The 26,294-nt window shown below is 32.7% G+C and overlaps 2 protein-coding genes across 2 annotated transcripts in view; both read left to right on the forward strand.

The window, feature by feature from the left end:
• Positions 1-26,294, forward strand: part of LOC108692322 (membralin) — a gene marked incomplete at its 5' end in the record, with an annotated part of 56,400 nt that overhangs the window by 4,013 nt on the left and 26,093 nt on the right. The window contains 3 exons of the mRNA XM_018200520.1: positions 1,949-2,006; positions 9,909-9,992; positions 16,500-16,632. Coding sequence (XP_018056009.1) covers positions 1,949-2,006; positions 9,909-9,992; positions 16,500-16,632 — 275 coding nt within the window. The remainder of the gene's footprint in view (positions 1-1,948; positions 2,007-9,908; positions 9,993-16,499; positions 16,633-26,294) is intronic.
• Positions 4,096-5,878, forward strand: LOC108692398 (cytochrome P450 9e2-like). The gene has a single exon (XM_018200624.1). The coding sequence runs from the start codon at positions 4,257-4,259 to the stop codon at positions 5,805-5,807; it is 1,551 nt and encodes a 516-aa protein (XP_018056113.1). The 5' UTR covers positions 4,096-4,256; the 3' UTR covers positions 5,808-5,878.

Below are 26,294 nucleotides of genomic sequence, written 5' to 3' on the forward strand. Positions count from 1 at the left end.
TCTCTTGTATAAAATTAATGATTATATATATATATATATATCAAAGTATACAGTATAAAATACGAAAAGATAAAACTATTGTGCCATCGAATTGCAACATTACGAGTTTATTCGTATCCTTTTTTTTGGCGATAAATTCCTCGTCATCAGAGAAACGATTTTACATTCACCTATACGATAGCCTAACACGTGTAAAATGATATGGCAATCAATCCAAGCTAACCATCCACTAAAGTAACATGTCTGCGCATAGCTTTCCTATCCCCAGTGTCCTCATCCACGCGCAATCCCTTTGGAGCTGAACCGTCGGTATAAATCAAGGTTATTAGAGGCATCATATTCGCCGTAGTAGCCCCATGTCGGTAATTTTGTATCAAATTGTGGTGGAATAAATTGCGGCATACTATAGTCGGGATCACCGGTGAAACTCTTAATGATGACACGATGCTTTTAATAGTAATGTGTGTATTTTGTGCGTGTATAGTAATAATTATAATTAAAATCATTACTCTTTACGATCTTTATCAATCGCAAATCTTTGTTTTCTTTTCTTTTTTTCTTTGCCTACTAAATATAGATTTCAGAGTGATATTTATAAAATATTCTTGTAGATTTTATCATTTATTTTTTTATCATATTAATTAATTATGAGAATTTAATGTCTTTGCGAAAAGTCATTGCGAGAGTTTCTCACTAACATCGGACGGAGGATAATAGGATTCGTGTGTTCGTCTGCGCAGTACAACTCGAATTGCCGTTCAGCAGTGAGATATTTTGTTCTTTAGATCGAACAATGTGGTTCGCTTTGCAATGTGGAACGAATGCAGCGTCGATATCGGTTAAAGGGTTGAGCGCTCGTGCCGCGACACGTGAATTCGAGTCCCGGTTGCCTGGAGGGTTCACTCTGAGCCATCCCCGGTGACTCGCCGTCGAGTCACGTGCACACGACTGTCGCCGTGCATGTATCATCGTGTATCTCCTCTGTCATGTGCACGCAACGTCCAGCGCTCCGTTACAATGTGATATAGTATGAAATACTATTCCCTCTTCCTTTATCTTTCTCCTTGTTTGCCTTTGTGTTTGCGCGTTTGTCGCTCGCATTCGTGCTTCACCCTCCGGGGTTCACATCTCTTATATCGAATTCGATTGGTACTGTGATAGATACAATTGAATAGTCAGATTTGCCATAAGAGATGTCTATTAGTTGTGACATAAAAAAAAAAATGGAAGAGATTTTGATAAATTTAGAAGAATCGAGAAAGATTTAACGAGAAAAGAGAGACACTTAGAAAGATATACGAAAAATATCTAATTTACATCAAATCGAATATGACAGATATAATTATACGTATTCCAAATTATACTTTTATTTTAGAAGTTTGATTTGCATAAAAAACAAATTCTCTTTATGTCCATATACATACATATAGTACATTTACTGCTATAGGTATAACATTAACAACAAAATATTTTGTCTGAATGGGAAAATAATTGCTCTTACGTCAGTATGATGCTTTGGAAATAGTAGTCAGAAACAGATTCTCTATTAGCTCCCTTTTTCTTTCATTTTTTTTTCCTTTTTTTTTTATTCCTTTTTTTTTTTAATAACACCTGCGCATTCGTACAAGGTGGAATCGAACGATCCCGTTACTAAGGCTGCCTGTTGCAAATAACGGATTATCTTCGAGGGTGTCAGGTGCTAGTTCAATCTGAACCGATCGCAATTCAATTTCAACATTCGCTCAACCCGCTAACCGACTACGAGCGACCAGTTTGCAATTTACGTGATGCCGTAACTTTGTCAAAGTTACTCGGGCAAAATTTCAGAATATCCGTAATTCATAATGCTAATCGACATTTTTACACAATGTCGATCGAGGCTGTGCTAATTGCATAACTACATTTTCGAAAATATTTGATACAAATTTTTTGCTATTTATTGTTTCAGACGGTGTCAATCTCGATGTTATTGCGCTACTCGCATCATCAGATCTTTGTCTTTATCGGTGAGTGATACAATTTTAAACATTTTAATAAAGTGAAATATTTTTATAGTTATTTTTACCGTTATCAAAGAAAGAAATAGTACAAGATACAAACAAAACAAATTGATTATTTTGATTTGACAATTTGATTAACGGATTTGGGGGAGAGGGAGAGTTATACTTCATAAATAATATTCAGATAAAAATCGAAGTTCTATTAATGATTCGTTTAATCAGCACATTTATTATACTTTATGAGCACGGTGTATGTCCAGAAAGGGTTTAAGGAATTTAATCCTTCTAAAATCTCCTCTAAAAATTAAAAAAATTATTTCCGCAATGTAATGGCAGAAAATCGTCTAAAAGTATGTCTCTTCATCATTCATTTATATCGATTCATCGAGATATTATTGTAAAAATATGTTGAATTGCTTTGAGAAAAAAATTGTCACATAATTTTTTAATTTTATAAATTATATCGAATGATTTTCTTTATTTTATTTATGTATCATTCCTCTCTTTTTGTTAACTTAAACTTAACGTCACATTTTTAATATAATAATAGCAATATCTTGTAGAAGGCCTTTTTCTATTCTTTTCTAAATTAAAAAAAGAATTTTTAGTTAGGAAAATAATTATGAATATTTTGTAATATATACGTAATAATAACAGTAGTATTAAAGAATTATACATTTTGTTTTTAATATACTGTATCTCTGTACTTTGTCTATATTTCCTTTAGGAAACAAAACTGTCTAATCAATTTTGTATATACTTATTTATAGTGTTAATGTAATTGTTGAAGAGGACTCTAATGGATTGAAACGTTTAATTAATTGTTACATACAATAAATTACATCGCAACAATATCTAGCTTAGGCTTCTAAAGGCTTTTATTTTTATTTAATTTATTTCATTAGAGCCTATATAATTTGTTTAAAAAAATAAAAGTTTTTAATTTATAAAATAATATTTTTCCCATTAAAAATCAAGAGAAGAAGAGACATTTTAAGATCCAAAAGAGCTTTAAAATTTAAAAGAGCAAATTTAATTAACGCATTGCTGTTTATATGATAACAAAATTGATAAAAATCTTCCTGAAAAGAATATGTTCATGAATAAAAAAAAGTGCAGATAAAGATTAAAGTTCTATTGGTAATTTGTTTAGTTAGCATATTTTGTAAGTTTATTTTTTTCAGCTAATTAAACAACGTTTCTTATTTTGTAGTGGAATTAGCTACTTAAAATTAACACAATTCTAAACCCGAAATTGATATTATTATGAATACATTGATTTAAGAAGATATTATAAAGTTTAATTGATGTTTATACAAATATTTCGCATGTATGTACTAGTATGTGTTGTTTAAGCAAACTACGATCAAATCTCTTCTGTAAAAATTATAGAAAGAATTTTATGACTTTCGTACACTTCTTTTCTTTGATATAATTGACGATGTAGAGAACGAAACTTTTTATAGAAACTTTCTGTACCGAAACTATACGTTTCGCGGATTATTTGCATGTCCATTATTAAAATGCCAATGTTTCGTGAACATTGCAGTTCACTTCGTCAAGACGAGGGAGACAATCTGATACTGAATACTGAGTAGCTTACTCTACTAGATACAGAGATAAACCGCGAAACATGTAGCTTCTATAAAAGAATGAAATTTTCATTTCGCACAATTTCGTTTTTTAATCTCTGCATTAATTATTTCTATTTGTTAAGCCTAGTCAGATATATATAATAAGTCCATTATTTACTACACGCAAGTGTAGTTTGCAAGACATGCATGACGATTAATCATTACAAACTATTTTTCTATCAAAAATGTCCTGAATTTTTATTTAAACGTGAAATAAATTTTTTTAAATTAAATTATTAATAGTTGACTTTTTTTTAGTATACATGGTATATCGAAAAGCATACACATTTTAATCGATTAATGTCCATTTTTACTAATGTAAATTAACTTTAATAGTTAAGAGTTTAATTTTTTTACTTTTTATCTTTTTCTAATTCTTAGAACTAGAAAAAGATAAAACGTAAGTTAAACCGAGATTAAAATTAATTTGATACAAATAGACATGATATAGGTTTGTGCAATTAGTGATGTAACCTGTATCATTGCGATAATACTAAGAGGCGTTTCTCCCTCCCATCTTTGTTTCATTCACTATAAGATCCGCGCAACATATGTATATTTATAACGTTCTACGCCGCGTCCGACGAAACATCTCGTTTATTTGTTATACTCTTACATCACGATGAATTTATTCTTGTTTTCGTCGCCCCTTGTGCTATTATTAACTAGTTTGATTATCATTGGCATCTTCAAAGTTGTCACTGTGTTGCGTCATATACATTTTTATTGGAGAAATAAGGGCGTACCTTACCTGCCAGATTCGCTATCGACTGGTATAATGGGTTGGAAATTGTTTCTGCGTCGCATCACTTTTTCCGATTATTGCAAATATCTGTACAATCACTTCTCAAACGCTAAATATGTTGGAATAATGGATTTTGCTACACCTAGCGTGCTATTACGCGATCCTGAGTTGATTAGAGATGTCATGGTGAGGGATTTTGAACATTTTCCGGATCATCGCAGTTTTGTTGACGAAAGCGTAGAACCGCTGTTTGGCAAGAACATCTTTTCTTTGCGCGGAGATCGTTGGAAAGAAATGAGGAATACATTAAGCCCCTCTTTCACTGCTAGTAAGATGAAGTTTATGTTTGATTTGATATCGAAATGCTCTCATGACTTTGTTGATTATTTGGTTGACCATCCCGAAATCTGTGATGCGATTGAAATGAAGGGAGCATTCAGACGGTACACCAATGATGTAATCGCTACGGCAGCCTTTGGCATAAGCGTGAATTCTATGAAGGATCAAAACAACGAATTTTATACGAGAGGAGTGGAAGCTACTAAATTTTCTGCTGGATTGTTAGCAATAGTCAAGTTCATATTTATACGTATATGTCCATCATTCTGTAAATCAATTGGATTGACCGTTTTTTCATCAGATACGTCCAAATTTTTCAAGAAGATCGTGGAAGAAACGATTAGAACGCGGAAAGAGCAAGATATCGTCAGACCGGATATGATTCATTTACTAATGCAGGCTCAAAACAAGGAAGGTACCAGTGTACATAAAATGACATTGGATGACATCGTTTCGCAAGCGTTCATTTTTTTTCTTGCTGGTTTTGACACATCTTCGACATTGATGTGTTTCGTTGCTCACGAACTGGCAGTTAATCAAGATATTCAGGATCGTTTGCGCAAAGAGGTACAACAACATCTTACCGAAGGAAACGATGAGATTTCTTACGAATCGCTGTCGAAAATGTCTTATATGGATTTGATAATTTCCGAGACTCTCAGAAAGTATCCACCAGTCATCTTCATCGATAGACTTTGTGCTAAGAGATACGAACTGCCTCCGTCGCAACCAGGCTGCAAGAATGTCATTGTTGAACCTAACAGTATATTGATGTTTCCTGTTTATGCTTTACATCACGATCCAGAATACTTCCCGAATCCAGATAAGTTCGATCCCGAAAGATTCAGTGATGAGAACAAAGATAAAATTTTACCATATACTTATCTACCATTCGGTCATGGACCTAGAAAATGTATTGGTAATCGATTTGCTTTAATGGAAACTAAGATTCTGATAGCTCATCTTTTACTAAAATTTACTCTGAAGATTACGGAAAAAACTATTGAACCAATCGTATTTGATAAAAGAGAATTTACGTTGCAACCTGTTGGTGGATTCTGGATTGGCTTGGAGAAGAGAGAAACGTGAAAATCTCTCACGTTATTCTATGATTTATGTATTTATGGAAAAGTATCACTTTCAAGTTTCAAGATATTTAACGCGTGAATGTACTTTAGCAAAGTATTAAAATATACAATAAGATTTATTATGATATATTACGTTTTCATACAAGGTTCAAGTTTTTGTTAATAAAGCAAAATTTAAATATTACGATAAATACTGTGACTTGCGTAAGATCTCGAGTTTACTCGATTGTGTTAGTCATTTTTAATGACTTACATAACTTCTACTTGTCATTCTAAACACTAATAGAGATGATAAAGACGAGATATTATTAATTTTTTATACAATTTTATATATATTTTATATAAAAGCGAATATTCTTTGTCACACAAACGTTTTTCGCGTTTTTTATTTTTGAGATAATTTCTTAATTGTTTCTTTATTATGAATTTTGCAATTTGTTGTAAATTTAATTCAATGTTACATTTTATAAGTATAATATACAATATCATTAATGTCTAGTGCAATACACTGGTGCAATATGCTTATGTAATGTGCTATATTATTACATACCGTATATGCATTTATATATATACACACACACACACACACACACACACACACACACACACACACACACACACACACACACACACACACACACACACACATATATTTTTTTTCATAATACATTTAAATAATATTTTTTTAATTAATAGGATTTTGAAAGTTCTAATAAAATCGAAAATAATTATTGTTATATCAGTTATATAAATAAAAATAAGTCCATTATAATATATTTAAATAATGCTTTTGTCACTTTTTATGTATCTGATACGTTTCAGAGATTACTAATCAGATATGATGCATTTTCTGAGATTAGACATTGAAGATAAAAAAATTTAAGGAAACAGTCCATTATATCTAGTCAATACAAACTGCGCAGATAGTTATTTGCACAAATATTTGCAATAAGCATTTGTTTGTTGTTATTGATTATTTTTCTTGTTATTATGTTATTTCTTTAATATTAAGAATTTTTTTTAATGGAGCTATAGAAATATAATGCTTTTGTTATATTGTTATCTGAAAGAGTGATAAGATAATGAAAATCAGATAAACTGAAATTACTTGTCGCTACAATGTTCTTGAACTTGAAAGTCAAATATATAAATGCAATTTATCTTTTAAAAATTATACGTTGTATTTTTACTTTATTTTCCTTTTTACTCTTATATTTCATAATTAGCATTGATCTTATTGATTTTTTTTACATTTTTTTGTTAAAAATATTACTGTACGAAAATTAATTTCAAACATATTTTAAGCGTTTTTAATATTTATAATTACTTTAATATTATAATATTATACAATAATATAGTTAGTACTGTTTTGTAACTTAAATAATATTTAAGACAATATTCAACACTCGAATCTTTTTATTTTCTATAAGTGATTTTTCAATGTGATTACAAATGGTTAAAAACTTGCAATTTCATATTTAAATCACATTTAAAAATAATCGATTAGTTATTATATTTTTTATAGTATACTATATATGATTCTTCGAAACAATAGTTATTAAGTAAGTGATTTTTGAAAAGACTTAATTATTGGCGAAAAAGTTTTTATTTCAATTTAATTATTGTTTTCGGTAAGTTTGATAAAATAACGCGTGCTTGATGATTTTTTATGACCAGTTTCGGAATTAGCTTAAAAAAAGAAAGGGAAACCTGAAAGTTTAAACAAAGGCATCGAAGAAAGTTATTTTCGCAGGTTAATCGTTTGAAATACAAATTTACATAGAAAAACAACGTGAAGAGCAGCATGCCTTCTTCCATTTACGAGTTTGGGTGTTTCATATCAGACAATTTGTGTTTCGCTTATTTTCCATTTTTTATTCATGCTTACGATATTTTTGCTTAGAAGTCTATTTTTGTTAATAACAACATTCTTAGATTTTCTGCTTTTCATGTTTTTTTTATTTATATTTTCTGATTAAATTATTTCGAATGTACAATTAATTTTGCTTTCAAAAATTAAAGTGACAAGTGTTAAGATTACTTATTAACTTATCCACACATACAAAAACCTACGTTAAGAGAGATTTACTTATATAAAACATTTAATTTTTTTATTATATATCTATTTTGTATTATATATCTATGATATTTATTTATATATGACTCAAAATTAAATATTTATAGGATCTGTTTATATAAATACTTTATTATAATTATTTACTTATACTAAGTATTATATTTGCGTATTTAATCAGAGTAAAATGGATTTAAAAAATTGCATTGTTTTATTTGAAATTTTCACATAAAATTGAAATACATTGTTTCACATGCCTCGGTAAATCGAATTAGTAAAACGTTACGAAATGAAGAAAATTGAGATTTCCTTTGAATCTTAGCGGGGGTAACGTTTTCCGTTTTCTTTACAATATTTTAAAAATGCTTTAGCATTATGCTCATTAATAATAAATTGCTTGTCAATTTAATTTCGCAATTTAATTTGTGATTCCAGCTTAGGATTGTTTCAAGACTGATAAATATTATAATATAATCGGTTTGCTTAATCGCAGTTTGCTTAAACCAGTAATTGTGAAAATTTATACAAAAAGATTATTAGGCATCAAGATCTGTTTTGACCGAATGTAGTCTTTTTTACTTATTGTGTGTTAAAAATTTCTCGCTCAATTTTCGCTGACTATTGTTTGCATTATTTTGAATTTTTTAGTTGGATATTTTTTAAAGATTTTTGCTTCCAATATTGGTGTCAAATGTAGAGCGTGATTGAGCCGAAAAATTACGTATTCGTTCTTTACAAAAATTAAAGATGCATAATTCTATATAAATTTTGTATTAAATTTTCTTATTAAATATTGAATAAATTACGATATCGTTAATATCGGCAAATCGAAGCTTAATATAATTAACTTGCAAGCTGTTTAAGACACGAGCTTTACAACTGCTTTCTGTACTGTATATAATGTATTTAATATAATGTATTCGGTCTAATTAGAGCAGAAGCGAATGGATAGAGAGCGGTTAAGATAAAAAAGATAAAAAGAATAAATGTAAAAGATATACGTGATGCTGGTTAGAGAGGGGATTATGCAGGACGAAGGATTGCAGCAAGTTTTAATAACTGGAGGGTAGAGAGTTAGTAGGTGATAAGTTAAAATCTAAAATTCATTAAATTGAACCAGGAGTGTCGCGCAAATTTGTAAAGTACAACACTGTGTATCCTATAAAGAAGGCGCTGCTCGCGGTGGGTCATCTAGGACGAGTGACGGTATTAACTTTTTAATTGCTTTGTTATATCCATGGCAGGCGCGACACGGAACGATGCGATTATGAATTTTTAATCTATTCTTGAGTCTTGACTTTCCGTCTTGCAAGATGACGTTGCAGATTATTCAAAGAAGTCGTAAACACAAAATTGTCACGCTCCTAAATCTCTATCAATCTCTATATTGAATAACGGTTAATAAATACTTTGAACGATTATAATGTATCTTCTAATGTATTTACCGGAAAGATGGAAGTGAGAAATAAATCAATATTAAATATGCGAGGAGTGCTTAAAACGTCGATAGAAAGTTCCGTGGAATTTAAATCAGGATTAATGAAGTTTCGAAATTAATTCGTATCAAGTTTTGAGTTTACGTTCTCGTCGAACACGACACGATTCCTTCACGGTGTGCTAAACTTACGTAATAATCTTCTGCTCGCGAAGTCTTCACCACGATGTGCCTGATAAATATTAAATTCAAGCCATTCCTCGACCGGAATAACGATTTCCACATAGCGTTCTATCTTGCGATGAACTTATGCGATATGTGCGTGCGTGCGTGCGTGCGTGCGTGCGTGCGTGCGTGCGTGCGTGCGTGTGTGTGTGTGTGTGTGTGTGTGTGTGTGTGTGTGTGTGTGTGTGTGTGTGTGTAAAGTTCTGTTTTTTTTTAATTTCACACATATGGAAAATTGTTTCGCTATACATATTTCTTGAGGAAATAATTCGAATATAAAGATTAGAAAATATAATAGGAAATATTTTATCTTGTACGTGCCTATGTAAGTTTAACACTAAAACTCGCATTTCTATCATTTGTTTCAGTTGATCTTATACAAATGCTGGAGTTTAACTTAACTGTGTCATTGCCAGCTGCTTCCCTATTGACAGTAGTTTTGGCATTAGTAGGTAAGTTTTATATACTTTAAGTACCTATATTTTTAATTATTTGTGTTGGTATATTTTATTCTTATTTTTCATGTTTTCTTGGAAAATGTTTCGTAGGAAATATTTTGATTGTATAGCATTTGCACATTCATTGGATTTTACATTTAAATTCAAATATTTCTTGGATTTTTTTCGTTATTATTCTTTGCATTTCAATTTTTTGGATGTATTCGATGAAAGATGATTCATTTTAGCTGGAATAATCAATCGGCCATGAATTCTCAAGTACGTTGAAGTTTGGTCGCGACGTGCGAGTTAAATATTAAATACCTTTTTACTAAATCACGACTACTCTTGCTTTCTCGAATTCTCGCCGGTAGGACGTTAGCTCGGTTACAAAGCTGATTGGCCGGGACGGTTAACCCAGGATTCTGCATAAATTTCTGATGAAGGCGCAACAGTTGGGTAACCCGCTCGGAGCCCATTTAACAGCAGTGGCGACGGCGTTGCGCGACACCCATTTCCATTTCGACCTGAATATCTTCTCCTCACGCTTCGCGTGTCCACTGAAACCAATGGTCCAATTGACCTGCATAAAATACGACGTCTCTGATCCTCTCGTCTATCCGATGGCTCTGAAAACATTGATAGAGTCTGAATTTACAATCTTTGTTTCCTCTCCTTGCATTGTGAGACTTTTGTACGCAATAAATTATTTCTCTCGAAAAGTATCTCTTTCAATTTGTTAATGAGTTTCAAATCCGTTTCTCTCACAAATTTCCACGCTATTCATATAATATATTTATTTTATTGAAATATTAGATATTGTTTTATTTTACCATCTAATCTTAGCTTTTCTATTTGCTTGAGCATAACTGCTCACTTATTACAAGCATAGAGAATTATAATACATATATTTCTCTACTTGTGTGCTTCCAACAAGCATACACGCACGCACGCACACACAATATTTTTGATATATATTTTCCTTCATCTTATTTATGAATTATGCTATAACAGCTAATCATTTAATTAAATAAAAAACAAGATTGCAACATATTTGCCGGATTTCACAAAAATGATTTATATATAGTCTAGTAAGGTATCGATTCATCTATAGATGTACCACCAGTTGCGCGGTCAGCAAGCAGCTGAATGAAATGTAGCAACAGAAATGGTAAATTTTCGCATCCCTCCCCCATTGCGGAGATTGCCAAGAGATATATAAAAATTAAAATATTTGCACACACACACACACATACACACACACACACACGCGCGCGCGAGAGTCAACATAGTTGGAAATAGAGAAAAGGAAAAGAAGTCTTAAAGAAGTTGTTATCTGGAGTAATAGGTTCCACAGTTCCTGTGTCGTTTCCTACCCTCTCCATCCGTCATCCTGCAGTGGCTCTCTCAGCTTTCTCTCACGTCTTTATCACATGTTACTTTTCGGTCAAAGAGAATGTATCGTTACTTTTTCCTTTTCTTGTATTTTAGCATTTTTGTATCCTTTAATTTTTTCAATTTTTCTCAATTTGTACGATAATAAGAAGCGTGGAAAGCACAGTGCTGTGTAGTATTTCTTTAAATAAAAATAAAGTTCTAGGGAAATATTCATGCAATGTCTTTGTAATAATATAATTCGAAAATAATATAATTAGGAACAGTTCTTTAACTTTTGCAAGCAACTTTGTCATCTTTTACATCTTTGTATTTTTGCAATTTTTTAAATAATCTCGAAATGTATACCTTACATTAGCATTTAGATTACACGTTATATTTGGTATCTTGCGTAATGTTTTCTCAACGCTATTTGCCATGTCGGCTCGGCATATTCTTTTTCAATTTTCATCCTTGCGTTTACGTCGTTGATGGGCAATATTTTGTCTGGCTGGTGCCTCTGGCATCATCAGCGTGAATTCACGTCAAATCGTCCACGCGTCGTTCGGCATTTGGCGTCAGGTACGACGTGGAAGACGATTTTGCATAATGGAACGTCAAAGAACGAAGGCACACCGGCGCCTCTGTGCATCAGTGACGCATGATCGGCCGCCTAACATGCTGTAAACACATTTTCAGAGACGGTCAGAACACGTTGTACCCGCACCATTCCGTTTATCTGCTTATAACGTTGATGCGAAGCTACCGTATAGGTATTAGCATATTTTGCACAGGCGCGTGAGCGCGAGCGTCTCGGCCTTGATAGATTAAAGGCATTGGTAGAATAAATAGCACTTAACAGCTTCACTGTCATTGTGATAAAGGAATCGCAAAATTCCAAAATACTTGCGATATGGATTAATCAGGATGTATTTAATATAATAAAAAATGATTGAAATCGGATTATCTCTATGCATCTTGTTCCATATGACATATCAAGTAAGCTTTTCATAAAGTTATGTATTTTCACAATATCGTGATATCAAATAAGTATAACTCACTCTTGCAATACTACGATTAGGCAAATTATCGCGATTACGGTTTCGCATATGCGAGGTGCCGACGTATATGCAATGGAATGGTTAGATCATGAGAGCTAGAGCAGATTAAACTACAGTCTATGACCCCCTGCTTCGCCAACTCTAAAGCCGCTTCTGCTGCCAAAGCACAATATAGCGTCTGCAGGAGCGAAAATCTTGGTATAGCAACGGATAATTTGCCCGGGATTCGCTACTCTATGATACCGTTCTGTTTCTGACATACGACGGTTAATGCGAGTCTCTGATTGGTCCTTGATTAAATCTTCCATGCTTTGACGAGTACGATTTCGCTCCTAATTATCTCGTCAACAGTCACTTCGCGAAAGGAGATCTGCGAGTTTATACAGTCGAACATTATACAAGACGCGAACGTGTCTCCAACGAAGATAGGACTACCCGTATAGTTTACAAGAATAGAGTAGCTAACAATTATATAGATCTTTAGTGGTAATCGATCCGCAACTAGCTTTGTAAACTAATTTCAAAGAAATTTATGGCTTTTGTCTTCGAGATCGGATTAATCATATTCGTTTCATAAATTGTAATAATAGGTTTTTTCTCTTTATGATACTTCTGAATTTATCTGAGGTTAGTTTTCGTATGGGATATGATAATTAACATAGAAACAAGTGGTGAGTAAGCGAAACATGTTTGATATTATTGAGCAATCTTCGGCAGAGAATTCCATAAGAATTTCATAATCCATGAACTGCACTTCACTTTTATTTATTCGCATTCGATTAAGTACATCGAATCTCGCGTTCGATCAAATTCAAATATGTTCGCACAGTGGTCGGTCAGCGGGAAATATGTCTATTAGATAAGAAGAGAGAAAAGGGACGGAGGGGGAGGGAGTAGATTCAGCCGAGTTGTGCGCAATATTGGTTGTACCGACTAGGCTCGACTCGATGCCGATGACACATGAGCGATGGCCGTACACAGTTGACCATTGATTAACCACATTATTAGCTACCGCCTCTTCAGAAAATACGCACGACGCACATTCTACTATTATTTTGCATTGCGTCAGATATGAATTTATGCAATATACATATGAATTGCATCATTCTTCGTGCGACTAATGGATGAACTGGAGCAACAGCGCGCTATGTGTTCTTATATGTAATATTTATGCAATTATAATATTTCAATGATATTTAATTTTCTTCTTAGAAATCTTATAACGTTATTTTCTAAAATTGCCAATGCTCTCGTTATCTTTGAAATTAGATATTAACCTATTTAGATATTAATATTTATTTTAAACATGGAGATAAAACGTAGTGATAAAAGTCATAATCGTTGTAGTCAATTTACATATTATCGAAGATTATATAATATAATTACTTAACTATCTATCTATGAATTTTTTATATATTTATGAAACGAAATAAAGATGTATTTATATAATATTATATTTAGAGCATTTGACATTTTCATCAATTTTGTCGATATATACGAAACATCTAACAAAATCAACAAGGGCACTAATTTTAAATTGCCTATTCATTGTCTATTTACAAGGCTTAAGTCTATCTACGCTCGATCAGCCGACACTGACATGGTGCGTCGGCGAGCCATGGACGTCGTGAAGCATACGCGCAATTACGCGACAACCGTGCGTGTAGTGGCTTCGAATTAGTTATGACTCGTGAACCTTCTGTCAGGCGACAATTGGGAACCATGCCGTTCCGTCAATTTTGCGCAATCGTTCATTGATAATGTCCGATTCTATCGGTTGTATCATATATTTCATGTCTTTCGTTTCTAAACTGCTAAGCTTGAATGCGATTGCAACTGAATTAGTGTTTCACCGTAAGAAAAATACTAAATATATTGTAAATTGCAACGTTATACCAGTGCAATTTCAATCTCGAAAGATTATTGGACATATATCGTAGTTACTGTTTGTCGTCTGGAATTTGAGCGTTTTTATAAAAATTGAAGAGGAAAGAGAATGGGGATACGATCAGGAATTAGATGGTTCTCCGGCAGGAAACCATGTTAAAGGCTTACACGGTGAGATAATGCTCGACTAGTATGCATTTAAACGAGTGCATTATCTGCGCATTATCCAAGGTTAACGATCCTTTCGGCACAGACCAATATGTAACTGATTCATGCACATTTTGTTGTTAATAAAGTCGCATGATTGGAACCCAAGTTGCTTTAATCCTTAACTTGGAGCAACATGGAAAAAGTCGAGGCAATTATGTCTTTTCTATAGCTCTTTTTATAAGCGCAATTTGAGATATAATATTTATTGCGGTATATGAAATATTTAGAAACATGAGAAATAGGCGAAAAAGATTACTGCGTTGGAATTACTATTTTTAATTCTTTATTTATTTTTTTTATATGAAGGAAAAATAAAATTTCAGAATTTACATAATTAGTCGGTAATTTATTTAATTAGTCGGTATTCATAAATTCAATGGATCCGAACATTTTCTTTAACTACGTTTGAAAATATTTTTAACAAATATTTTTTTACAACTTTATATAATTGTAAGTCACATAATTTTAAGTTATATATATTCTAAGTTATATATATTCCTTAGATTTTGATCTTCAAATTGAAAAAAAGCCAGTTAATTACAATAGGTTAACTTTAAATAAAGATAGTTTAATTTAAAATATATCGAATCCGCGAATACCAGTTAAGGAAATTTCTGAACGAATATTGATTAGAGTTAAGTTAAAAGTCACCAGAAATTTCATTTGTGGCCTTCTCACATTTGTGATACTTGATATTGTGGATAAAAAAAAATAACAAATCATGATGATCGATCGTTTTCGGTCAATTTTTGACAGGAAAAATTGATCCCAGATTTATCAAAGGATCTATAAATGAAAATAAACAGGATAATTTATAAGTAGCATTTGTATATTTGGAAAAAAATCCCAATGCAAACATTACTTTTTTGTTACAATAGCGGTATAAGTGATTTCCTTTTCTTCGTGAGACAATCGGCCGCCCTGCTCTCTAAGAAGTAATTTCTCACTTTGTCAAACTACCCCCGTGAGCGCTGTCAGACCACGTCTCTTTGTCGATTTGTACTTCTGTATCTTGGCCATATTGCGTCCCGAATACGAGCGACGTGAGCTCCGCTTGTTAGCATTCCCGCGGCGTTGTTTTCTTTCCATGTTGCATCGCGTTGTGTCCGATAGAGAAACTAATTATCTAACGTCGCACCCTTAGTCTCAAGACCATTCATCCTTGCTAGCGCGTCTGTGACACCTTCATCTAGCACTGCCACGATCTCCCACGTAATATAATTACGCGTACGTCTACTTTCTTTCGACTTATAGAAATATTTTTCGAAAATCGACTAAATGAAATCCGATTGGATTTATAAATACCGACTCGGCCACATATCTCAATGAAAATGAAAGACGGTAATCGCATATAAGAACACTTTTTTTTCTTTCTCGTAATTATTGTTCATATTAAGTGTTTTATTAAATGTTTTAATATTATTTTCAAATGACATAAAAACACTTTTTTCTATGAACGTTCATATATCGTTATTATATCCATTACATCATTAAAAAAAAAAATACATTGGCAAATATAATATTGTATACATTTTTTTATTCTCGGTTTTTTGTTTTTTTTTTTACAGACATTTTAATTCGTAGTAATATTTCACTTGTTAAGTAAGATTGAATGTTTAACGTTTGTGAAGCGATGAGATGGATCGATATGGTACATCGTTTTACAACATAACGGCCATGCATTGACGATAAATTTACGAAAAACAAATCTTGCTCACTGTTGGAGTTTTAATTGAGTGGAAAACTGTCCACTAATATAGGACACATTCGTATCCGATTATCGTATTCGATTATGTTAGAATCGATTGTTCTTTTGACATTATTTAATTTGAAGTATATCAGTGTTATATTTATAAACACATTATTTTTAAAAATTTTATGAAAAATATAGAAGAAATTTTATATTTGGTGCAAAATATCGAACAACAGCGACAGCTTTTTTTAATTAAATATTCCTCTTAAATATTCCTGTTTGTTTTTTTTTTTTTAGGAATGGAGGCACTTATGTCTGAATTTTTCAACGACACAACCACTGCGTTTTACATAATCTTGATAGTGTGGCTTGCCGATCAATATGATGCTATCTGCTGTCACACGGCTCTTACAAAAAGGCATTGGTTAAGGTATGTGATTATCATTAATTTTGCCAAAATTAATAATATCTTTTCTCATATCTTGTGTTTCAATTATCGCGAGCAATAGAAGGTTTACTAAATAGTAAAGAAGAAAATCTAAAAGAGTGTTTCTGGTAGAAGACAAAATGATCGGAAGGGCATTTAATTAAAAAGGATCAAGTTGTATTAAGTAGAGTGAGCCTTGCGTGTCGGATATATTAGCTAACCTGCTAGCGAGTAATCTTTTTCCTTTTAATCCAATAGCATTGGCTAAATTTGCTACGATTTGTGCCGGCACAAGTTTCTTTTTAAACTATGTATTTGAAATTCCCTATTATGGAATTGAATTCTTTTTATAATCGTGATTACACAAAATAGAGAGAGACAGGACGGAGATTTTTGACTTTTCTAGATAATGGAATATCTTCCAAATGGAGGAAAGGAGTGATTTTAAAATAACATAAATATTTTATCTTTTTTGTTGTATGTATGAAATATTTAATTTCTACATATACACTCTAGTCAAATACTATTTTCTGTCAAATCACTCAAAATTAAAAAAAAATTTTTTTTATTAATATTTTTTTTCAATACCCCGAATTCAACACTCATAGGAGTTCTGAAAAGTTCCATACTCTCTATAAGGAAGCCTCCATCTATAAAGAAAGATGTATATTTTGATCAACAAAAGTATTGATAATTGTACATTATATAGGAGACTCATTGTCTCCGATAACCCTGACCTTGACATATGTTGTTAATGATCTCCTAAATAAATTTTAATCGGCATTTGTTATTCATTAAAAAATTATTAACAAAAAAGGTTAAGAAATAACTATTCATTTTACGCACGAAGTGAGTTTCGCCCTACTTTCCGTTCTCCCTTTCCTCCTTCCTTCCGCCTCTTTCTATCAAGGAGCACACGACTTTCCTCGCGAAGTGAGTTCCACTGTACTTTTTCCCTTCTTAGGAATGCGGATTTTTCATGTGGGATCTTGCTTCGTATTGGAAGTCGGACGCTTCTAGATAGTAGACATAAGGAATGCAATATTTTTAAATTTTAAATATTGCATATATTAAAAATGAAACGTTAGTTTATTAAATTAAATTTTTTTTCTTAATACTTAATAATTTTTTAACGAGCGTCGGCTAAAATTTGTAGAAGGTCATTCAGGGTCATGACCTTGACAACATATAAATAAAGTAAGTAAAGTAGTAAAAAATAGAAAATATTTGCTTTGAACATTCCCCCCCCCTCTCTCTCTCTCTCTCTCTCTCTCTCTCTCTCTCTCTCTCTCTCTTTCGTATTTAGGGGGGACCTTGAAGGAATACTTCACCAAATGGCGCGATTCAACAGCTGTTCAATTGGCAACGGTACGCAGTTGTGTGACCGTCAAAAATTTCGAGTGTCACATTTCATCTGTTTATTCATCTCATCTATTTCAGGATTTTTTACTAGAACCATAAACACAGCATTGTCACAGCATCCAACTTCTGCAATCCCCTTACAGTCTACATATAATTAGTGACTTTTACTTATTTCCTAAGTTGAAAAAATCCTGAATCAGGTGAGATGAATGCATAGGTGAAATGCGACACTCACATAACTGCGTACCGACTAAACAGCTGTTGAGTCGTGTTGCTTGGTGGGGATACTCCTCAAGGTCTTGTCGATTCCCCTCTAAATTCTGAACATGTGTGTTTTCCAATAGGATGCTCAAGGACAAAGATATACGCAGAGGTCGTGTACTTTCTGGACAGACTTCGTATGTCACATGTGTCTAAAAAATATATTACAATCTAACTATAATCTTTTTGTTACTTTTCTTGCTCAATCTCATAAATATTCAGTCTAATTAAAGCTACGATATTAATAATTCATCGAATATATATGAATATATTTTATATTTTATTATTGACATATTCTGTTGATGCGATTACAACCATTAAGTCCGATCAGATTTGGACGTCCTTTCTATACGGTTGTCCATTGATCTGTGGTTATAAACGTACGATCGATGTACATTCCGCAAACATCGAACAGCAATTCGCTGATTCAACAATCTAGTTGATCCTACGCAGAGACGTCAAAGCAAGGTTCAACTGAGAACTTCACAATAGAGATCGGGCTTTACACTCGGTATAGCTTAGATCTCTCGGAAGGACTATACCGCAAGGCAATTTCCCTGGATGAACGAAGGGTTAGATCGGAACATTAGAGACATTAGGTGACGATTAAACAAAGTCGTCATCAACGATGGAACTTACTCAGTCCAGAAGTCCTATATTTTGCTCTGACTCATACAAACTCTTATGATACAAATTATTATTATTGGTCCGCTTTTACGGAGTTACTTTGAATCTTAAATAGATCCTTCTAAGGATTTAAAGTACAAGAAATTCTTAATGTATTCCTCTTGCTAACTTTTTTTATTTGTCTCTCGTGAAAAAATGCAATTAAGTTTAAATATTTGATTTAAAGAAAGTTAACTTAAAAAAAAACAGCAGAAAATCACATTTTCTCTTTGTGTTGGAAAATTATCAATGTTTTACAAAATTTTACTTCACGAGACGAGAAATTTACGCTTGATCTATTTTCGATTTGTATTCGGGCTTGGTGAGAATCAGTGGAATCTGAGTGTGCAGTTGGACTAGAGATTGGAAACGGATCATTAGAACTGGCATTAGCAACAATTAAATAGATCTGACGCCGGTAATAGTATTCGAATCTCCGAACAGCCCAAGTACGCGCCGCGCGTACTCCTGCTCCGTAGTCTTCTAATACGGGATTTACACTGAGGTGTAATTAGGATCAATTCTAATCGCGTGAGCGAAGCTATGTCTCGGGCAGGAGTAATCGAGATCGTTATCGAGGGCGACGCGTGTCTGCAAGACAAATCGAATTGTCTCGTAAAACGTGTTGTCACTCACATAACGAAACGATCATTATGTTACTGTCACTTTGTGTGATATACAAAAAATGAAAGAAAACAAAAGATAATTTGATCGTGAGCAATTCTATGCCCATAACGATAATTTTAAACGCTAATATTTAGCAGAATTGAAAATTGCATATTAATTTTTGCAGTTTATAACGAAAAGATTGTAATCTGCGTTAGTATTCGAATATAATATTATAAATTAATCAAATTATGCGAAGCTTATTAAATATTAAATATTAACACCAAAATATTTTTTATACATTCATCGGGGAAAGTATCGAATACTATTTTTTGATTTGAGCATCTGACGTTAGATTTCCACTATAGTTCTTGTGCCAACTTGTCTCTGTACGTTAACTAATGTTTTCCTCGTTTAAAGCGTTTATGTAATTGTACCGCGGATTTTCTGTATATAAGGCGTTTTGTATTAAACGCTCACGGATTAGGCACGAGTTACATCAGATGTTCATTAAGACGCCAATGAATACTATCCGTCGACTGTTTTCACGGGTCATCCGCTTTTAATTAGAAATCCGACTTCCTCTTACGAACGGTTTATTGGATAGTCCGTATTTAGTTCCTATTACGATGCTACCACTGTTTATAAACTAAATCTCTGGGCAAAGATGAAGGAAGAAATGCGTAAAAGTTGAATGCATAATGATTTTCTTTAATATGCTTGTTGTAAATGCTGATATTTTGAAATAATTCACACTGACAGCTAATAAATTTGCCATCTTATATGAAAAATATATATATATATATATATTTAATTTTTGTTGTATTTTTTGCGCTACAATTACATACGACAAAAAGGAGATTGATTTCTTTTTCTTGCATAAGTATCACTCTTGTATAGATTGTATACATGATATACAATATATTGCAAACTTTTAAGTTTAACTTTTAAGTTTAACTTTTTTCCAAGAATGACGTCGCTATTCCTATAGGTTAAAATAAAACTCCTGAAGTGAAATCAGAATAGTATACGAGAGGAAAAGTCGTGTAACACATACGAGATGTGATGGCAAGATATTGCTAAGGGCGAATAGTACTGAAAAAGTTCAATGATCGTGTGTCCTCTGATATTGATATGCGAATTTAGGCGTTTCTATATATTCCTTATTCAATTATAGTAATACAGGGAATAGTATCATGTGTGTGATTAATTTATTTGATGAATCTTTTTACTAAACAGTTTTTTGTCTTATTTTATATTTTATATATAATGTAAATTTTATATAGGAAAGTAAAAGGTTTTAATTGTTTACTGAATGTTTATGAATTATTTCTTCGAAAAATCATAAAAGCAATCGAACAATTGGTTTATGCAGCATTAAAATCTCAACTTCGTGGTAAGAGTTTCATCCATTTGTTTTCGACGGAAGTTCGCTATACCACACGTGTGAAGTCGCGCGGGGCTCATCCTCGAAAACAATTAGAAAAGTGCTTTATTGAAAAACCTCGCTGAAGTTCGTTGGATAATCTCAAATCCATCATTATCTTTCTCAAGTTAATTGTATATATCAATGTTTGCTTTTATAAAGATTACACGTGGTGCAATTGTGAGATGTTGATTGTTGTTTATTACAGATTGAAAAACAGGATCTCGTATAACGAAAATTATCTCGACTTTGATTGTAATTCTTACATAAAATAATCTCATTGACGAGGATAATGTAACTAAATAACTTTACGTTATTTAGATGTTCATACATACATATAGCAAATTTTCTATTTCTGCATATTTTTGCAAGACTGTTCTTATATTTATTTATTTTTAGAAATTGTTTTGTTGTTTTGTTTTATCATTAAATATTCTTTCTTTTAGATTGAGTTTTTGACAAATAAAAAAAGTAAATCAGGAGAATATAGAAATAGTTATACTTGTAGATTTTCATAGGTTTGTAGAGAAATTGCATAAGTTGTGATAAGTACATTATCATGATAAAATTGCTGATTACTTATCTTGGCTCTTCACTTTTCTACTTGTTTGCGGCGTATTACAGCAATAGAATATATACAGTAAAATTTATTTCGTGAGGTAATTTAAAAAATTTTTTTTCTGAATACAGGGTGATGCAACCAAGAATTTGTAAGCGACTAGTATGACGTCCGAAGATGGAGATGGTCTTATGTACTCGGTAGTTGAAAAGAATGTATTTTTAATTTAATTCAAGCAGAGTTTCTCGCTAGGTCTTTCTTTAGTCTTTTTTCTATTATCTTTCGACAAAGCAACCGTTTTCTCAACCGTTTTCTCTCCTCACTTGTTTTTTCGTACAGATATAATTATTTTCATTATGTTTGCGTTTATAAAAACGTGACAATTTCAAGTTGCAGCAATCTATATGAATATTTTACTACTGTAAATTTCTAAATATGTATATAATTGCATACAGATCTAAGAATTTAAATTAATTTCGAGTGGTGGGAAGTTGCTCAAGTGATAGTGGATAAGGAAAAGTCAGACGATTCTTTATAAAAGATTGAAGTGAATGGATCGTTGAATATGATGGATGCTGGGTTATGTTCACTCCTGCGTTTTTAATCGTCGGACAGTGTACGACTGATATTCTTGAAAATTCTTCTGTAAATTGATTAACGAGAATAAATTTATTTAAAAATTATTTTTGCATATAAATTCAATGATAACGAACAAATATGAACAAATATGTTAAATTCGTATTTGTGAATATTGAGTAATATCGAATATCTGTGTATTTTTTCTCATCGATAGCAAAACAACACATTGATATTATGGAACGTTTCTCTTAAGAAAAATTATCTCAACGACAGAAATGCATACATTACATTTGGTGTAATATCGTCTTCATCAGATATGCTCTGTAATCATTTCTCTATAACTGCGATTATTTCACTTTTTTGGAATGGAATTAGAATGTGTTCGTTTTACGAGAGTACGGCAACGGTGCGATCAGAGATAGAGAAAAGAGAGAAACGATTCTCAATATACATGGAATCACGGGAGTGAAACTAAGAGAGACTTGCACTTTAGATTCGCAATTCGGACCAGGTTCTTTCATGACTTTCGTGGATTCGAACGCATGTTCAGTTCCATTTGAACTTAAATGCAGAAAATACCTTTTTTGTTGCTTTTCGCGCATTCCATCTCATTGACAACATATCCAAAAGGACATAGGATATCTACAGAATGAATTATTGACAAATTTGTTTCTCTTTATTAATGAAGAAACAAAATGAGTAAACCCGTTATTTTGGATATGCTAAACAATTACATTGATATAGAAAACGAAGTTCAAAGTAATGAATAAGCAACAATATATTTTCTACTATTCAATAGGAGATTGAGTAAGAGGAGAAGACGAATCTAGCGAAACACGCGACGGGACGGCGTATAAATTTCAGTATCTTCGACGCTTCACAGAAAAGCTTATATTCGCGCCCCGCGGGCGTCGGCGGCGACGATGCCACGCGTCAATCGACGGCGCGACGCGAGCGGAGCGTCGAGTGCTTACAATCAGCTGGGCTTGTCCGCAAATAACACCGGAGGATGATTATGATTGAATAAGGTCCGTAATTGAGGCTATTGAGCAATTATATAAATAACACACGACTCAGTACACACGCGCTCACGCTCGGATGTAGGCACTCGTAAACACATAGCACGAGTGGTGGAGCGGTTGCGTGGGGTGTTATTTCAACGTTATGGGCGAAGGGTGGATGGTCGGATGGCTCCGCCGTCGACCGGGAGCGCCCCGACGAGTTGGGTGGAAAATTACAGTGCAAACATAACGTATACCTATGTATATACCATATACCGTGGCGCGAGGCTATGGTACAGTTCGCGCGTTCGTCGATGTACCGCGTTAGGCGGGGCCTTTGGATGATCTCCAATTGCTTGCGCTTGGAAAATCTTGCCTGTATCATCTAATTATATCATTTCTTTAGAAGAATTAAATCGATTCAAAGATAGTCTCCTCCTGTATGATTAACTCATCTGTCAGCTTGAAATTCCACTACAATTGCTCTACAATTGCCATACCGTCTTTTATTTCGTCTAATGATAAATGGATTTTTTAAACGATATACTTTCCTATTTTTTAGAGTATAGGGTTTATTCGAGAATGTGACGATGTAGTACATATAAAGTTAGGATAAGATGGTTTTCTATACGATTATGTTTTCTGTGTATTAATGAGATGATCAATTACGTATACATCGACAACTTTGTTGTAATTATTAATAATTTTCATGTTTAACGAACTATTTTATGATATCAATTCTCGTAAAAATTAGTTAGACGAATTATTTATTTAAATGAATTTTCTATACATTAATGGAATCATATCGTACCACACGTTGAAAATAATTGTACTGGACAAAATTGTATAGCTTAAAATCGAAATTCTTTATTTTCGGTAGAATGTAAAAATATAGGGTAAAAATTTTCTCTGAAAAAGTAACATAATTTCGTTACACTTGCGATGATTCTACACACTCTTAGTATTTCAAAGAGAATGAAGTGAGACGGACATAAGAAAATATTTTCTTGGAACACCTACAATCGGTCTCTGTCTCAGGTTCTTTAGTAACTTCTACTTTTAATCCTGCGAACGATCTTAGGCCGCTCCTCTATTTTACGAGTACACTCCGTTGCGACAACCGGATTTCAACAGCGAGTGAAAGCTTAAGCTATGTCTTTTTGTTCGACTTTGCGGAGAATGTCCATCTAAGGAACTATAATTAGTTTTTCTATTCTACCGATATTTACTTTCTCAAGATGGTCACTGTGAAGGCAAGAAAGAAAGATGAAGATGTGAGAGAAAAAAAGAAGACACAAAGCTCGATATCCTGGGAGTTGGCGTTTTAATCAGGGTACCCCGTTCGTCTCGGATATCTCGAACAGAGAGAGCGCAGGAGCGCGCGCACGTGAGAGAAAGAGAGAGAGAGAGAGAGAGAGAGAGAGAGCGAGAGAGAGAGAGAGAGAGAATGAGAGAGAGGAAGGGAAGGGCAAAGGGCCGGAAAAGATGGGCGAAAGGGAGGTAAAGAGGGGGCGTCAGACTGGCGCCAAGCGAACGGTACAGGCGGTCGACTCCCTGACAGCCGTTTGATGGAATCGAGAGCTGACTTTATTTTCCGCGAACCGCCTTCTCATTCTCCCGTTCTCTCGATCGTACGCGATCGGTCGCCACTTTTGTCCTCGCGACAGGGTGCCAAAATACAGTTCGATCTCTATAGGGGTTCCTCCTGCTACCTTTATACCTATATGGATCTACATTTACGTCTGATGCTACAAGGAAAAGTGTTTGTCCCTTTTTTATAACCAAAAAGAAAAAAATAAACGAGATAACGGACATGAATCATAAACCAATCGTTATATTAACTCTTCGAATGATTAGTGAAATTATTGAAAATCGCAAATCAAGATTCCTATTATTTCACTCACACTGAATTATTATGAAAGAAACGAAAAATTATATGAATTATTATAAAATAAATTAATTTCAATTTGATGTAAGTATAATTGACATGTAAAATCAATATTTGCAACTTTATATATAAAACTGTGACGCATAATAAGAGTAAGGAATAGTTAGTATTTATTAGAGTATACATATACATTTTTTTATTGACCTGTCCGTTATAATACCTAATAGTGACTCATTGCAAAAATATAAGCTGGTATATTAACGCAAAACTGACATATATGTAGTATAAACTTATAATATTACGAATTTTAAAATTAATGAAATAAAATTTCAAGAATTTGGAATTAATATGTTTACAAGTGAAATTAAAAATATTTTGGATTTATTAATTACTATTTATAAATCAATTACTTAGCTCTTGGAAATATTATATATAATATATATGCTCCAATTAAAATTCATCTTTTTATATTATTTATCAATAACATAATTGAAATATTTTATATATTTCGAAAATATATTTTCTGTTCGTTAATGGTTAGCGAAATGTGTTGAAAGAAACAATTATGTTGCAACTCATGATTAATATCATTTAACGACACTATACGTTTTACGGTATTCCGTCCAAAATGAAAAGTCGGGATGGTATTTGCCATGTGACAAGGTGCATGATTAATTGTAAACAGTGGATAGAAAATTAGTCCTCGTGAGATAATTAACCAGTATAATTAATCGTCTTGACTCCTGACCACACAGTTTGGAATACTAAACAGACTGTCATCCGTGTCCAGAAAAATGCGTCTTTCGGCTGAAGACTCATTATCTCTCTTTTGCCATTATTACTTTAAACTAATATATTTTCGAGAGTTATATCTAAATTTTAAATCGTGCATTAATATTAGTTTAACAGGTTTTAAAAATGCGTAAAAAGATTAACAATTTATTTTGAGATAATGATAGTACCTACACTTGTTCTTTTTTGCAAAACGCAAACTTCCTTAAAATTCGAGAAATATTTCAGGCTTAAGATTATTTTTTAGAATTGATTTTTATACATAAATGCGAAAACTCCAATTACGAAATATAGGAAGCTTTGATACTTTTCGTCTTTTGGTTTTCCTTATATGCTGATAATCAGATTGATCGATACGTACGAAATACACGGAATAAGTAGACGAGTACACTTGTTTATCACCGAGGCGGGTTAATCATGTTTTGTGATATGAGTTAGGGTTAATAGAGTGATTTGATGGTAACAGTGGATGTTGCTTTCACGTTTCAATCTGCTAGAGCTCTATATATATATATATATATATAT

The sequence above is a fragment of the Atta colombica genome, unplaced genomic scaffold (genome assembly GCF_001594045.1).
Source record: "Atta colombica isolate Treedump-2 unplaced genomic scaffold, Acol1.0 scaffold7, whole genome shotgun sequence".
NCBI lineage: Eukaryota > Metazoa > Arthropoda > Insecta > Hymenoptera > Formicidae > Atta > Atta colombica.